This window comes from Protopterus annectens, chromosome 4.part0, assembly GCF_019279795.1.
Source record: "Protopterus annectens isolate FY-2018-M chromosome 4.part0, PAN1.0, whole genome shotgun sequence".
NCBI classification, from domain to species: Eukaryota; Metazoa; Chordata; order Ceratodontiformes; family Protopteridae; genus Protopterus; species Protopterus annectens.
Window position 1 is genome coordinate 77066707 of NC_056733.1, and position 17612 is coordinate 77084318.

General features: G+C 41.5%; 1 protein-coding gene across 2 annotated transcripts in view; it reads left to right on the top strand.

The window, feature by feature from the left end:
* Positions 1 to 17612, top strand: part of RNF157 (ring finger protein 157) — a 1565029-nt gene that overhangs the window by 1088348 nt on the left and 459069 nt on the right. For both annotated transcript variants that reach the window (XM_044068100.1, XR_006364438.1), the window contains exon 4: positions 3518 to 3664. In XM_044068100.1, the coding sequence (XP_043924035.1) occupies positions 3518 to 3664 (147 nt within the window). The remainder of the gene's footprint in view (positions 1 to 3517; positions 3665 to 17612) is intronic.

The following is a 17612-nucleotide window of genomic DNA, read 5'->3' on the forward strand; positions in this document are numbered from 1 at the left end:
GGTGGGATATTAATTGAAGTTCAGTAGTCTGTGGGCAGTTGTCACTGAAGGTATGTATACTCTCAGTAGCCACAAGGTAAACATAGAGTTTCATTTTCACAACAGTTTTATTTATTTTTGTTAGTTTAGTTTAGTCAGGGAAAGCAGGCAAAGATGTCAGCAGAGGATTATGGCAAGCTGACAAAGAACTAGTTGGGAAGGGTGTGTGAAGCCAAATGACTGGTGCATGCCAGCCTGACTAAAGAGGAAGTGGTTCAGCCTTAATCACAGCTGCAGCATGGACCAGCAACCAGGAAGACAGCCAATCTGGTGATGGGTTTGTGCAGCCTTCAGAAACAGGGCATTTCACCTTTTTCTCAGAGAACTTAAAAACCCATCGGGAGTTTGAGACTTGAAGTGGACGCCAAACATTTGGAATTAAAATCAGCAGAAAGACTACAGGGTTTGGAGGTCAAAGAGAATGAGAGACTGCAGCGTTTGGAAGATGAGGACTGTGCCAATATGAGAGAGATATGCTGACTCGTCAGGGTCATGGAGGTAATAGGGAAGGGAATAACTGAACCTCAGAAGCAATAAAGGTCAGTACATTTCTTCCATCATTTACAGAGGGTGACAATTTTGATAGTTTTGTTCATGTATTTGAAAGAGTATGTAAACAGTATAATGTTGACCAAGGAGACTCAGTATGGTTCCTGACACTGTTACTCCATGGTAAAGCTGTAACTGCTGTTTCTAAATTGTCTTATACTGATTGTTTAAACTGTGATAAAGTTAAACAATGTTCATTGGAATGTTTTAAGTTAACACCTGAAGCTTACAGAAAAAAAGTTTTGTGAGCATAAACACAAGGCAGATGAAAGTGTATGTGATTATATTGCTGAGTTAAGCACTTATTTTCATAGGTGGGTGAGTGGATGTCAAGTCACCACTTTTGAAAGGTTGGCAGAAGACCCTTTGACAAGAACAAGCCCCAAGCACTTTGCCTGAGGACATAAGAATCTGGTTGGCAGACTGGGAGTGTAACACTGTATATGAGCTGGTGAGAAAAGGGGCTCTCTACTTAACAAGCAGGGCACCACTGCACAAAAAGGGGGATACCCAGTGCTGCACATGGATATAAGGGAACCCATGATGGGCAGCCTAAACCACCCCAACAGAGTCCACAAGTAACAGGAGAAGCCACTAGTTCAGGTACACTGCCATGATCAACGGTTAGATATTTTAAATGTAACCAAGAGGGGCCATGTAGCTTACAAATGTCCACTGAATCAAGGTGGGAATAAAAGGTGAGGGAGCTGGCAAGTGGGAATAACAGCATGCCAGTGGTAAGTTGTCTGGAAACAACAGAGGTACCAAACTATCATCGGAGTTTGTATCCTATAGTGGATGAAAGACAGGCCACTGCTAAGAGACGGACAGCTTCTGACATAACCATTGTGAAGCCTGCAATTGTTACAGGAGCCATATTTGCTTGGGCAGTCCACTTCAGTCAGAGCTTTAAGAGGGACCCATTCCAAATACCTTTGGCCAGGGTTCACCTTGGCTGGGAGGGTGGAAAAGGAAGGAAGCATAGCTGTGTTTGAGGATATCCCTTCAGATGTCTTGATAGGGAATAATTTTGAAAATGCAGTACCTTGTGTGCGTGCAGTTAAATGCAGTCAAGCTTGGAGATAGGCATGTGAGTCTGGTAGCCTGGAGGAGACCCTGACAAGACCCCACACCTGAAGATTAGACTGGCGATGTGGCTGTTTCAGGAAGCCGTGAACCTGAAAGAGAGCCATAGCTGCTGGTAGGTATTGATATTCCCATAGACAGGGTGACTGCAAGGAGAGAGGTGAGTGGTAGTACCCAGGCTGACAGGCACTGCTGTCAGAAGATGCCAGGCTTCCTGTGGAAAGGGAGCTGGGAAGGGTCACAAAAGTAGAGTTGAGACCAGCACCGCTTTCGAACCCTACCTTACAAGGCTTGAGTAAGGTAGCTATGGAGGTATCTGATTCACAAGGAAAAGGGGCGTCTGTATACTGGAACAAAGGGTTACAGTATAGAGAGTGGATCCCTGAGGGAGGGCTAGAGGGTGAAGGTAATACAGCAGTTGTTAGTGCCCAGAGCCTACCATCTGGCACTTCTAGCCATAGCCCATGACATCCCCTTTGCTGGTCATATGGGCATAGAGCATACAAACAGACATTTTGTGCAGAACTTTTATTGGCCTGGGATTTCCAGGGATGTAACAGGGTACTGCAGGACTTGTGAGCAGTGCCAAAGGGTAGGCAAGGTAGGAGACAAGGCCAAAGCTCCTTTGGTGCCTTTACCTGTGATTGAAGAGCTGTTTAAGAGGGTAGCTGTGGATATTGTGGGGCCTCTGTGTACCCCAAGTTCCAGAGTAAGAAAGAAGTATATCCTGGTGGTAGTTTATTATGCTACTAGATAACCTGAGGCAGTGGCTCTGTCCTCCATTGAGGCAAAGAAGTGGCAAATGCTTTGTTAGAGATTTTCAGCAGGGTAGGATTCCTGAGAGAAATACTGACTGACAGAGGTGCCATTTTCATGTCAGACCTGCTGGTTTGTCTGTGGAAGTGCTGTGGGGTGAAGCACCTAAAGACCACCCTTACCACCTCCAGACTAATGGTCTTGTGGAGAGGTTAAACTCTACACTAAAGACCATGTAATGGGCATTTTCAGACCAGTTTAAGGTAGAGAGTGGGACACATTTGTCCTGTCTGTTGTTTGCATACAGAGAGGTACCCCAGAGATCCACAGGTTTTTCACCCTTCGCTGTATGAGCATAGGGTGAGGGGACCCTTTAAATTTGATTTGTGATGAGTGGGAGGGTGAAGGTGAATTCCACAAGGAGTCTGTTGTGGCATATGTCCTAAACCTTAGGACAAGGCTTGGGGAGCTCTTGGGCTTTGCCCAGGAGAACCTGGCAGGAATCCAACAGCAGAAGAAGGTCTGGTATGACAGGAATGCTCAAGTCCAAGAGTATGCTGTGGCACAGCAGGTTATGGTGCTCATTGCTGTCAGACACAATAAGCTGCAGGCAGCTTGGGAGGGACCCCTCAAAGTGGTAAGGAAGATTAATGATGCTATTTTGCATGGTAAACCTGCTAGGCAGGATGCAGGGGCATGTGGTCACCGGAGGCGGCAGAGGGGGATGATGATTGAATATTTTATAAGAGAATAAGACAAATTCTCATATGGCAAATACAGTACACAAAGCAACTTGGTGCCAAAGCATTAAATCTACATGTTACCATCTTCTGAATACTTTATGGAAATATTTGACCTGTGGAATTGTCTGTCTTTAAAGAATTTGCTTGACTGTGATATTTCAAGACAAAAGCTGTACAAATTTAGTTTAGGAAGAGGAACTTAAAAAATGGAGAGTATGGTAATATTACTTGTTTATAGGAGCAGTAAGGCAGTGTGGCAGGAAAATTTGTACTCTGTGTTCATTAGACTAAAAATGTTTAGAAGATAGTTGTGCAAGTTACCCGTTCTGTCTTTCTGACTGCAGGTGCACTGAAGAGGTGAAGACCACAGAAGAGGATGCTAGCAAGACAAAGGTTCGTTACAATGTCGAGTTCACATTTGATGCTGATGCCAGGGTTGCAATCACGATCTACTACCAGGCAACAGAAGAGTTCCAGAATGGAATGGCCAGGTAGGAGATGACCCCAAAGTGCATTATTATTCTCTAGAAACAGAAGGCCGAGTGATGTAGCTGTATTAGGACCTGATATGATGAATGCTGACAGACTTGCACTGCTGATTGTTTAACAATGGAACAGTTCACATTTTATGGTTTATTACAGTGCAGCATAAATCAGTGTTGCTTTGATCCCAGAGAATCAGCATATAAGCGAGTAGTAGGATCTTTAATTCTCCATGTTTGTCCCTTGTTCTGAATTCATTCCCGAAGGACCATCTCTTTTCACTTCCCAGAGAATGGTAGCTAGCTGACCAGCACAGATTGAAAACATGCCTAATGAAGGCGTTCTTTTGGCATCATTTGAGCTGGTCTGCCTTATCCTGTGTGTGAATTTTGAGAACTCGTTATGGCAGTATATGGCTGAGAAGAGAGCAGAAATTACAAATTGATTCCACTTTGGTGGGGGCAGAGGTCTACCATGCAGTGTCCACTGCTGGTCATAGCTCATTGCATACAAAGTCTTCCCTCAGCCTTTCTCAGGTCTAATGTTCTTAGAACTGCCTGAGCATAAGGCAGCTTTTCCAACTACTGGTCCTGCAGTTTAGCAGGAGTGAAGGAGAGGCCTTATCCCTATAAATCTTCTCTGTTGGAGAGTTTGAGGAGCTAGAGGATCCGCTTAATGGGATGGGGATAATTAATATTTCTCCTACTAAGTTCTCCCCACTTGGAGTAACCTCATGTGGGAATACATTCAGGATGATGTCCATTTCAAATGATTTAGCCTCAGTCTATCTCAAGATCAAGCTGAGCCTGAAATTTGGATGACCCTTCTTCTTTTACCATGTACTGTATGACGTATTTTCCTAAGTCTAGGGACATTGAATTGTGGGATCCTTCAGCCTTTTAGAAGGTAGACCACCTTTGCTACTCCCAGTGGAGCTTTCTGATCTCTGCAGTAGCATTGTGATATTGGATGATTTATGTCTGCTCAGACCAGCATATGTCCTATAGGCTGTTGCCCTTGGTTACCTGGGTAGTGAATTTTAAACTTTGGAATGAGACTGTGCTAGCTCGGCAGTCCTGCTTGAGATCCCTCAACCAGCTTTGTAATTTCTTACTTTGAATAAATCAAGCTATGGATAAAATTTTATGCTGCAAAGCAAAGGGGTAGATTGCATACTGGTCACTAGACCTTTTCTACAGCTGGAAAGTTATGGGGAGGACTGTGATATTGATGTAGATTTGTAAAAAATATTTATATACATATATATATGTGTATATATATATATATATATATATATATATATATATATATATGTCTTGTGTGTGTGTGTGTGTGTGTGTGTATACATATATATTATGGGTGTATATTTGTGTATGTATATATGTGTAATATATATATATATATATATATATATATATATATATATATATACACATATGTGTGTGCGTGTATATTATATATATATCATCGAGCGCTTAAAAGCGAAGCGCTGATTGATCAACCTAATTTAAGCTGATCGCGAACTGTCAGATCAGATTTTTTTTCCCAGGGAAAAAATCGCTGATCCAACACATACACACAACACAAGCACACCAAACAAACAGAAATCCACACACATACACCTAAAATCTGATACCTAACCCTACACTAAACTATGCACACACCACTAACTACCCACTTACCTTAACCCAAACCCTAACCCTAAGGTCCGTCCGCACACTCACCTCACCCGCTCCTTAACCGTAACTCACTTAAATCCGCCCTAACTCTCATGTCCACTCAATCGCACACACACCTAACCCGAGCCCTAACCCTGACTCACCTAAATCACCCTAACACTCACATCCACACAATCGCACACTTACCTGAATTCGACCGGTAACGTTCCACCATAGCACTGAAAATACCGAAGCAACAGAAACTGACAACCAAATTCTTTCCCTAGGAAAAAATTCGAGTTTCTGCTGCTTCGATATTTTGCAGTTTCGCGAAAATAAGTTCGATCAATCAGCGTTCGCTTTTTTAAGCGTTTGAGGATATAATGTAGACCCTGTGTGTGTGTGTGTGTGTGTGTGTATGTATATATATATATATATATATATATATATATAATATACACACACATATATATATGTGTGTGTGTGATATATGTGTATATATATATATATATATACACACACACACACATATACATATATATATATATATATATATATATATATATATATATGTGTGTGTGTGTATATATATATATATATATATATATATATATATATATATATATATATATATATATATACACACACACACAGTGTATGTGTGTGTGTATATATATATATATATATATATATATATATATATACATACACACACACACACACACACACACACACACACACACACACTGGGACTGCCTGGATTATTTTGATGACATTTTATTTTTCTGCATTGTATATATTGCTTTAATTTAAAGGGTTTTCTTTTGCTTTTCTAATACATAGTAATGCACAATTTTATGGCATTCCGTTTTACTATGAATCTTCATGGAGTGAATATTAGATTGTTGGTGGAGCTCATTGTTGTGTTGTCTGCATGGTAAGTAGTAAAGAGACCAGCAAAGCTTTGTGTTTTCTCCCTGTTTCAGTCTGAGAGGGTATCATTTCTAAGGTGAGCCTACATGTGGCTCCTTGCAGTGGTGTGATGATACAGACAGAGCAAGCAGAACTGCTGCTCTGTTCTGTGGTGTCTTTTAAAGAAGAGCAACCTTCTTACGTCTGGTCTTCTGCCGTAAAGTCTGAGGCAATGAATCCTGGCTGCCTTTTTAAAGAGGTGTCCCTCCTTCCATTGAGGCACTTACAAAGTGTAAGTCATCAGAGGGTATTTTTGGGGCAGAGGGGGTAAAGAATGAGATAAAGCTATAGAAGATGCACCTTTGTGGGTGCCAGGTGCAGTAGTCTGATAGGCCGCTGTGCTTCTTCTTTTGCTGACATCTTCGTATCTTCATAAGCCTTCCTTGGGCAGCCTGATTAAGCATTAACAGAAGACTTCAGTGAAGGGATAAATCCTTAGATGCATGATAGGCATATGTATTTTTCCACCATGTCAAAACTGTTCTGGATTTTTACAAAAAGAAGGTGCCCATATAGTAACATTCAGAGCTATGCATATTTATTTCTTATCTTGTTTTCCCACCAAGTCTTCTAAGAGATCCTTAGCCCAGACTGTGTTCAGGTGGCAGGATGGTTATCCAAGTTTATCCCAGTTTGGAGTCTGGATATTAGTCACAGCAAATGAGTCCTAGATGTTATCCAGAGAGGACATGCTTTAGAGCTGGTCAGTATCTCTTACCAACTTATCCTTTTATCAGGTAAGTTTGTGTGTGAGAAGTTGATTGTTCAGTCTTACCTGTTCATAGGTAGGTACTAGGCTATCTGCCCGAGGGCATTTATAAACCTAGACAGAGTGTGTCGGCTTTCGCCGCCCCATTGATTAATTAACTGAGCCTGTGTCAAGCAGAACCAGTGAAGTGATCCCAGGGGTGTATTTTCTGTTACCCATCCACTCGTCAAGGTTTCTCTTGAGTGTTGGTGAGGGACTCTGCCTAATGTAGTTTGGATTTTTGTCCCAAAGCATGGGGAGTCTCTGTGACAGGAATTTATCCCTCCAGCATGTTCTTTTTATTGTTGTGGCGAGGTTTAGCTCACTAGAGCGTGTGGCTCGGATTTCTTAAGGTGGAGCATGTCCATCAATTCTGAGTTGGATATGGCTTTGTAAGTCAGGTAGAGATCACCTGTGAGTAAGCGATATGCCACTGAGTACAGCCAGAGTTTTTTCAGTCGGGCTGCATAGGACATATGTTTGAGGCCAGTAATCCTCTTGGTGAGGTACTTTTGTGGTCTTTCCAGCTGTTGGAAGTGTCTTGTGAGGTGCATCCTAAATGGGGAATTGTACTCTATGATGGGTCTGATGAGTGACGAGTAGAGGGGCACTATACCCTCTTTATTTCTAGATGTGAACCCTTTAGTAATTAGATAGGCCACATAGAAGGATTTCCTAACTACTTTGGCAATATGATTGTCAAAGGAGAAATTACTATCTACCTGGGTCCCCAGATCTCTTATTGCCCCTTCTGTATTAAGGGGGCTGCCACTTATGTGGTAATTCGTGGGTGTTTTGTTTTTCCCAAATGGGGGATGACTATGCATTTTTTGGCATTTAGTTTCAGGCCATGACTTTGACACCAGGTGTCCATCTCAGTAAGGCCCTTTTGGAGGATGTCCGTATCAGCCGGAAGAGTCAATTATGGCTCCCAGTGTGCAGTCATCGGCAAACTTGGTTAGCCATAGTCCTCCTGTGTTTGCCTGTACTTCTGAGAAGTGTATGCCGAACAGTAGGAGTCCCAGGGCCGAGCCTTGTGGGACACCACTTGTGACTGGTTTAGAGTCGGACCTGGAGCCCACTATTTTCTGTCTGTAAGCCAGTTGGCAACCCATCTCGTGACGTAGGGGTTTATGTTCAGGCTGGTGAGTTTTTCTGTAATACTCGAGTGGAGAATGGTGTCAAAAGCCTTGGCGAGGTCAAGGCAGGCTCTGTGAACCACCTTTCCCTCATCTATGACCTTGGTGACCATCTCGAAGAAGTCAACCAGGTTTAGTAGGCATGATCAGCCCTTAACAAAGCCGAACTGGGTCGGGTCAAGTGTTTGGAGGTTCCCAATGTTGTTAATGAGTTCCATGATGATCTGCTCCATAGCCTTGCAGACCAGGCTAGTCAGGCTTATGGGGTGATAGTTACCAGGGTCAGTTGTGGCCCCCCCTTTGTGGAGAGGAATAACCGTTACTGTGTGCCATTCTAAGGGCTCGTAGCCTGTGGAGAGGCTGAGGTTGAACAGTGTGTTTAGGTGGGGGGTTAGTTTGTTCTGTAGTTCGTGCAAGATGCAGCCTGGGACACTATCTGGCCCCATTGTTGCTGTGTTTTTGGCTTTTGAAAGGGCGGTTTTCAACCTGTGTGTATGTGTTTTCTGGACACTACACTTTTCCGGTATTATTGTGGGCCCTTTTGGGGGTGAGAGGAGGGGGAAGTTTGCACGGACTCTGTCTGCCAGGATGTTGGCAATATCAGTAGGTTCAGTATATTTTGTGCTGTTTTGCACTAGTTCAGTGCATATCTGCGAGTTGCCACTTGGATTCTTAACATAGCTAAAGAAGGCTTTGTGGTTATCTTTTGAATCCTTGGCTGTTTTTCTTTCGAAGTTGGCCTTGGGTGATTTCATGAGGGACCTTAGTTTCTTACTGATACTGATCAGGGATGTCTTTCCTTCTTGGGATTTGCTTTTTTTCTGAACTAGTTTCCTCCTCCTATTGTATAGCCTGTTTATGGCAGGGGTCCACCAAACTGTTTTCCTTCTCTTAGAGGAGTGAGTCTTGGTTTTGCTAGGGATGGCACGATCCATGCATCCTTGTAGGTGCTCATAGAGTGCATTTGTAAAGGTTTCTGCATCTTGGGCAGCATTATCCTTTAGCAGCGTGGTGGCTGTGAAACTTACCACCTCTATCTTAAGTAAGGTGAAGTTTGCTTTAGAAAAGTTTTTTAATGTGGTTTCTTTAGTTGGGGGTGGTGGTGGGGTGTGGACATCCAGAGTGATTAGTTTATGGTCTGATCTAACCAGTGATGGGCTGACCTCCGGTGTGGAACACTTGTCACCCATGTTGGTGATAACCAGGTCCAATATGTTTTCACCTCTGGTAGGGGAGTTTACCAGCTGATCCAGGGCATTTGAGTTTATGAATTCCAGGAAGCGCTGGGCCTGGGAGTTTGTACTCAAGTACTTTTCCCAGTGAATGGAAGGGTAATTGAAATCGCCCAATATCAGGGTGTTCGGTGGGACCTTCATGTTTTCCAGCGTCTCCAGAAAGGTGGAGTGGTGGTCCTGGGTCATGGAGGGTGATCTGTAGCAGGCCACAATTTGCATTGCAGATTTGCCCGATGTTAGTTGCACATGGATGATCTCAGTTGTATCATGCTACGCCACTAACCTGGAGGTGTAGGTATCCTTGATGAATATGGGTACACCCCCTTCTTTTGTGTTTCGGTCCGTGTTCTATGGCCGAAACGTGTGGTATGTGTTGTAGCCCGGTAGTGCTGGGGTGCTCTCTGGAGCCTTGAACCAGGTTTCAGTTACTGCACAGATGTCGACGTTCTCTATACTGAGGAGTTCTTTGAGCACATGCATTTTGAGATTTAAACTCCTGGCATTGAGTAGCATAACTCTCTCAGTTTTTTGTTAATTGTGCTGTTTACGGAGGTGGGTTTGACTTTTGAGCCTTGCCTAAAAAAGGCATTATGGGAGCAGCAAGAGCCTTGGCCAGTATTCGAAGGCCTAGGGGTTACAGGTGAGGGCAGGATGCTGGTCAGGTTTATACCAGCCTGAGATACATGATCAGAGAGCTCTTCAATGTCTCTTTTTTTCATGTAGTCCAGGGAGGTACGTCTCCGGTCATTCACACCAACATGAATAATGACAGAGTCATATTTGTACTTTGGAGTGACCTGAGTGCTTATGTTATGTGGCGGATTCTGGCTCCCGACAAGCAGCTAACAGTAACCTTCTGCTTGTCCAGCCTAGTGAGTGGGACGTCGGTGTGCTTGACTATAGTCTCACCTATAACTAGTGTGTTAGGTATGTTATTTCGCCTTAAGGGCTGTGATTGTACAGCACACTGATTGTGTTTTGTGTGTTGTCTGGTTTGTGACGGGAGGTGCAGGTTGTTAGGGTGTCTGTTTTGGAGGTCTCTGATGCTTTTGCAGGTTTTTATTTATAGCCTTCGAGTATGATTTTGTGTATTTGTGTATTTTTTGCCAGTGCTGTTTTAATAGGTCTGTGTGTGGCTGGAGGTGTGGTGCAAGTGTTAACTGTCTCCTCTTGACGGTCTGTTCCAGTCTTGGGTGGAGACAGCTTAGCTTCCAGTTTGGCTGTATAATTGCATCTCTTGGATATGTTAGTGTTTTGTGGTAGGAGGAGAGGGTTGTCTGTGTACATGAGGCAGTTGTAACATTGCCTCAGGATACCCTGATTCACCAGTTGGACTGGAGAGTGCACCTGAAATTGCCCTTTGGTCATGCCTGAATAGTAGGGTGAGTTGCTTAGTCGCTTGGTTGGTGAGGGGTGAATAAAGAGCCTTGCCCTGCTGGGCAATCAGTGTCAGGGTATATTAGTGCTTTCTTTTAGGTCTGAGCAAGTGCTGGGCTGTAGGATGCTTTTTGAGTGCTTAGGTTGAGAGTTACACTAGTTTCAAGGGGAAAAGTGAAGAGGAGACTTAGTGGAGCCGGAATAATTTAACCATAACTAACCGGCGCTGCCCGGTGTGCAAAACCATGCAAACATGTTTTTTATAGTAGGGAAATGAAAGAGAGAAATTAGCCCAAAGTGGCCAATAAACTACTAACTTCTGGGCTGGAACCACTCCTCCAGGGACAGATAGGTTGCTCAAAGCTCCCCTCTCTCACAGGTGAACAGAGAAACTTCCTTCTAGCCAAGTAAGGTATGGGCAACTCAGAAACTAGTATCACAGCCCTGAATTCAGCACTAGCCTGAAAACTGGACTATACTAACTTAGAAAGTTTTGTTTGTTTTTTTGAAAAGACAAGGCAAAAACAGTAAAAAATGCACTTAAAACAGCTTTAAATGACTACAAATGACCAGAAAGGCTGTCTCACTTTAGTGTGTAGCCTACAACAGTTAAACAAATTATTTAAACAAAAAAAACTTTTTAAAAGTGCAGGCAGTCAAATAAGTACAGTATGTGAAAAAAACAAGCTTTTAATTCACAATAAACACTGGAAAATTTGTGTTTAGGCGGAAAACAGTTAAGTACAGCAAGAAAGTACAGAAAACTGATAATCACTCCAAAGTCTCGCTTCTTAGCTAGAAGGCTTGTATCAGTTTAAGGCTTTCTAGTGCTATCCAGTAGGTTAGTTACAGAAAAGATGGGAAACAAGCGCAGATGTGGTCTTTTAAACCAGAAAGTTGAAAGATACTGACAAACTGACTTAATGGTCAATAAACTACAATTTCTGGGCCAAGAACCACTCCTCTAGTGGTAGACAGGCTACCTGGTGCTTACCACTCCCACTGATAAGCTAGAAGGCTTTCCTCCAACACAGAAAGGCTTGCGAGGCTCAGAAGCTTACCAACAGTCCTGGATACAGCAACTCTGTATCTGGACCAGGCTAGTTACAGGAAAGGTGGGAAACCAGCACAAGTGTGGCTTTTAAACCAGAACATTGAAAGATATGGAAAAAACTGCCCAAACGGCCAATAGCTACAATTTCTGGGCCAGGAACTACTCCTCTTGTGGTAGATAAGCTACCTAATGCTTACCACTCCCACTGATAAGCTAGAAGGCTTCCCTCCAACACAAAAAGGCTTGGGGGGCTCAGAAGCTTACTAACAATCCTGGATACAGCAACTCTGTAACCGGACTAAGCTAGTTATAGGAAAGGCGGGAAACCGGAGCAAGTGCGGCTTTCAAACCCTGTGAGGGTGATGTATGTTTTAGCCGTCGGTGCACATTTCCATGCAGCTAAAATCTGCAGAAATATGTGCACTATCAAAAAAAGTTTACAAAAAATATTTTTATGTGAAGCACAAATCCCATATCTGTATTTTGGGATCTACACGTTTTTACCTCCAAATTTATTGTAATCAAGTCTGAGGTCAGTGCATATTGGTAGGAAGCATGTTCCCTATCATAGAAGATTCTTTCACCAGACAATTTTCAATCCCTTAATGTACAGCTCTACAGAACTGCATCTAGATTCGGTCACATACATTTAATTTAACTGTAACACCATTGAACTGTGATTCCTGGAGGAAAAGAGCGAGTTCCCTAGGATGAACGATGGGGAAAAGTTTTTGTTTTCCTTTTTCTTTGTACATTGGAGGCTAGGATGGTACAAAACAATTCTTGAATTTCAGTCTTCACATCTTGAAGTTTTAGACACTTTTTGGAATTCACTGTGTTCAGACATGTATGTTTGAACAGAGTCTAGCGTTGTCGTTAGTGGATGACTGTTTTGCAAAGGTAACTGGAAGGGCTGTTGCATGGAATGGCGGGTAATGTGTTGATGAGTATAGTGAATTACTTGCCTACATTTGATTACTACTATCATCATTTCTTTGACAACAATTTGAAGTTTTCTGTATGTTATAACTGACTTGCACAATCCCAGGAAAAGGATAAATGTTCTCAGAGCTTGTAACCTTGGAGTTTGCTAAAGAGGTGTGTGGGTGCAGAGGCACAAAAATCTGTTTTAATTATTTTGTAGTTTTATGATCTTCAGCTTTTAAGATAGGTGAAAGTGTGTTTTATTTTTCTGGTGTAAGGTGGTGGACGCCAGGATGATGGTGGCTTTTGTTCTGATCCCAGATGAATTTACCATTTTTTTCCAGCTTGCTTTGACCTTAGAGTTGGTTGTAGTGTGCATATATGTAAGTGCCGTGGTGGTATTGGCTTGCTCCCGCATTAAAAATTTTGATTTTTTTTTTTTTTTAAACAAGAAACAATTTTATTAACTTATCACATGTGACATAGGTATCTTACATTTATATAAATAAAAAGAAACCTAATTGACATAACTTTATTTACAAACGTTATACATCACAAACCATACTGACATAATTTTATTTACAAACATTATACAGCACTTACAATTTATCCAGTCATTGCCATTCAAACATTACATAGTTCATTCAGATCCTGCCTTCTTTTAAGCGTTGTTCCTCCTCTGATGATTGTTCCCAGTTCCCATTTTATTCTATGTAATTTGTTCTTACCCTTTTCTAAAGATGAGAGAAGGCAAAGGCACAGAATGCAGGAAGATCACTACCAAAGACAACCAAAAACAAATGTAAATCCCACTGTTAAGTGAAAACAAATGGTACCACTTTGGGTGAAGTAGAAATCACTCACTGTTGATGAACCAGGCTTTGCGAATAATTCACTGTTTAATAAAAGAAACCATAAGAGCTTTTGTCTCAGATATATATATATATATATATATATATAAGACTTTAAAAGTGAGCATGTTTTTTTTTATTTTTTTGTAGCAATTTGGTCATGTGACCAGAAGGCTTTAAATCCTGGTTTCTCTGTTACATTGTATCTGGTGAAGTCTTGTAGGTTTATATCTGAAATGAAAGTCCTTATGGTTTCTTTTATTAAACTGCATATTATCTACAAAACCTGGTTCATATTGATTTGTACTTCACTCAAAGTGGAACAGTTCTTCACTTGACAGCAGGATTTACATTTGTTTTCAGTTGTCTTTGGTAGTGATCTTCCCGCATTCCATGTCTTTCTCTTCAAGTTGTACTCTTTTTCCCTAGTTTTTCTTTTTCTAAAGATCCCAATTCCAGTTGTTATATTCAGTACTTCTAGTAAAGTTGGTTTAGACTTTGGTTTCTGTTTTCTAGTAATTGCTTTTTTTGGCAGCCACCATAATTGGACTCGGCAAGGCCTTACTATGTCTAGACAGTTCCAATTCTGTATCATAGCTCAAAACAATTATTTCATTAGTTACACCAATTTGCTCACCCGGTATTTCTGACAGAGCAGTCTGCAAGGAATCTTTAAAGTCTGCCAACTAATTATACTCCCAGAGTATGTGTTCTCTATTACATATTTCTTCAGAATCACACCTCCAACATTTGCTGAAAAATTTTGATTTTTTTTTTTTATTTTCATTTGAAAGGGCTGGTTTACATTTAGTTAGTAAAATGATCCTTTCTTTTTGTTCAGTGTGCTTTTTTCTTTTTACTAGCATAAATTGTTAATGGTGGACATCTGTCGGCACTCTTACAGTTTGGAATTTTGCAAAAATATTTTCTCATCTCCTAGGTTTACCTGTCACTTTCAGTGCAGGGTGTTTTATTTTCACCTTTCCCCTATCCCTCAGGGTTTTTACTAAGTGATTTAATCAAAATAATTCACAGATGGATAGCCAGTTGGGTCACAGACAGGACACATTTGGTTAAAGTTGGTGAATCCAGATCCAGCAAGAGGCCAGTTATTAGTGGTTTGCCATAGGGCTCAGTGCTGGGACCACTCCTGCTCGGCAAATACTTCCCTGAAGACAAGGCTAATGTGGAAGGCCTCTGGATGACAAAGTTTGCCAACAACTGCAAGCTGTAGGTAATCAGTGAATCCTCCAGTGTAGATATCCTAGAGGAAGGTCTAGATCAGACAATTGATTGATGCCAGAACCATGGCCTAAAACTAAATGGAAGAAAATGCATTATACCCTTTGGAAAGTCGAATACCCCTGCAAATTAGAATATCAATAGCACACCCCTAAGAGTCTACTCAGAAGTGAGAGATCTAGGTACACAGATAGTAGCCTAAACTTTGACTGCCATATGTCTACAGTTGTGAGGAAGTCCTATGCGACACAACTTATAAGTAATTTGGCGTCCAGATCCAAGGAAATTATAGTCCCTCTGTATTCAACCCTCATTAAGCCAATAATGGAGTACCATGCACCATTTGGCTTGTACTTCACTAAGCTCTTACGGCAGCTGAAGCGACCATAGAGGTTCCTCACAAAGAAAGTACGGGGTGTAAAAAAAACATATCCCATGTGGATAGACTAAAAGCCCTGTCACTTTATTCTGTCTCCTACTGACTATCAAGAGATGACCTATGCTTGACATACAAGGCACTCGCAAATCCAGCCCTGATGAAGCTGCTACACATCTGCAAGTCAAACAGCATGAGGGGCACCTGAACTAGTGATCTAAACTTAGTCAATGACCCAGACAAAACAGACTGGAGAGACAAATGTGTCTCGGAGATTGCTCCTTCTTTGGAACTGATTTTCTTTTTACGTTAAGCAGAGCGCTTCTCTGGTCCTCTTCAAATGCAGCTTGGTTCAATGGATGGGAATTGCAAAATCACACCTGGGGTGACACCTATATCCATTATGGACAGGGGCATTCTGTAAGATACTTGAGGCATAGGTACAAACCCATGCTATCCTCTTCCCCCTAGGGGTCATATATTGGGTAAAATCGTGTTATATTGGCTAGGCTTGTATGGGTTTTTAAGCCATTAGCCTAGTAATCTCCTATGAACCTATGATGGAAACTGCGATAAAGACAAGCTTCTTACTATTTACTAAATTTAGTATAAAATAACAGTTTGCTTCTAATTTGTCATTGTGTTAGACTCCTGTAATGGAGGAACCTTATGCTTCTGTATTTAAATTACTAACTCACAGCTCATTTTAATTTACCCCTAGTTTGACTTTTTTGTATTCCCCCTTTATTTCATTTCCTGGGGGCTTCCATCAAATGTGAAAAGTCGCTTTTGCTTCTAGTGTAATCAGTGACCTTCACTGGGGGAGTAGTACTCGGATACTTTAGAGTTCAAGACATTGGCTGTTTTATTTTGCATTTTTTTTTTTTTTACTGGGAAAGTCTGACTGGGGTAATATCCCATTTCCAACGGGGGACTGGGGTGAAAAGGTTCACATTAATATAATATGGTTACAGTGAAATAATGAAGTTATTGCAAAACCTAATATACAAGAACAATGTATTAGCTAAGTGAAAAATTCACAATCTCAGTGTGAACTTGTACATATAGAGTACAAATTGTTCGACAGAGATAAGCTGAGTAAAGAAAAACTTCTGTTGCAGTTCATACGGACGACATTAAGCACACTGAGTACCCCGTTTGGAACAGAGATGACTAGATAACATGTAGCCTAAGTAAAATTGTATTTGTCCTTTATCTGAGAAGTTGACTGTTCAGAGAAAAGAAATTGGTAAGAAGCATGCTTGGGGGAAAGGTTAAGGGACTGGTTCAGCCTAGGGTAGTGCAGAAGCAGAACCAAGTCTCATTTAGGTGATCTTTTAGTAGCTATTTGAAACTGGAGATGTTAGAGGCAGCCTGTAAATCTTGCCCTAGCTTGCATATGCCCCTTAAAATAAAATTGCGGGATACATTTAGAAAGCCTGGCTAGACTTAAAAGCCAGCACATAAACTTGTGGGATACATTTGAGATGGTTGGCTAGGCTTATAATGTCCCCGGTGATCATTTGCGTAGAATACACCTATGAACCTGTCTAATTTGCAGAGGGATAATATTCCATTCTTAGCAACTGAGTACTAGAGACTTTGACTGGGATTTGTGGGGTTTTATGGGAGTTTATATATGCTGAGAAAATGTTCATTAGATCAAAGTGGTCTATTAGAGTAGCAGGAAAGGAAAATGGGGCTAAAAGGAGGGCAGTTGTTGGCTTTGTGAATAATGTAAGTAGCGATAAGTTCATGAAATTAGTATTGTTTCAGTCCTTGATGCTAACCAAAAGTGGTGTTCACTGGATCTGCAGTGTGCACAGAATTGACTCCTGCAATTCATACGGGGTTACATTTAACAGTAGCATGTCTAAATATGACTAAATTCTTTTTCGTGAGACCCATTGGTCCTCCTACTATTAGAACTGCCTGGGTATCCTTCCTCCGCATTTTCCCTGTTTCTACCTGCAAATCCTGGTAGTTTGACTGTCTCTTTGTACATAAGCAGTTTCAAAGATCAATGCTACTTTTGTCATCTTTTCGTAGATTTCTGTATCTGGTTTGCTCACATCTGTTTTTTGAACTGTTGGTAATGGGTGATTCCATGTCCTATAAACCTCATCATTCTCTATAATGATTTGTGGTTCATGTTTCCAGTGCTTCTCAGGTACTTCAGTATTGTAATGTTTGCATAATCCCCAATACAACAGTGTTGCCAAATACTTATGCCTTTCAGTTTACAGTCCTTTTGCCATTAGTGTATCACACCCAGCAGCAAGATGTGTGACTGTTTCCAGTTCTGTTTTACAAAGTCTGCATTTGTCTGTTTCTCCTACACGTTTAGTGGACTTTGTAAACCAACGTACATGTAGTCCAA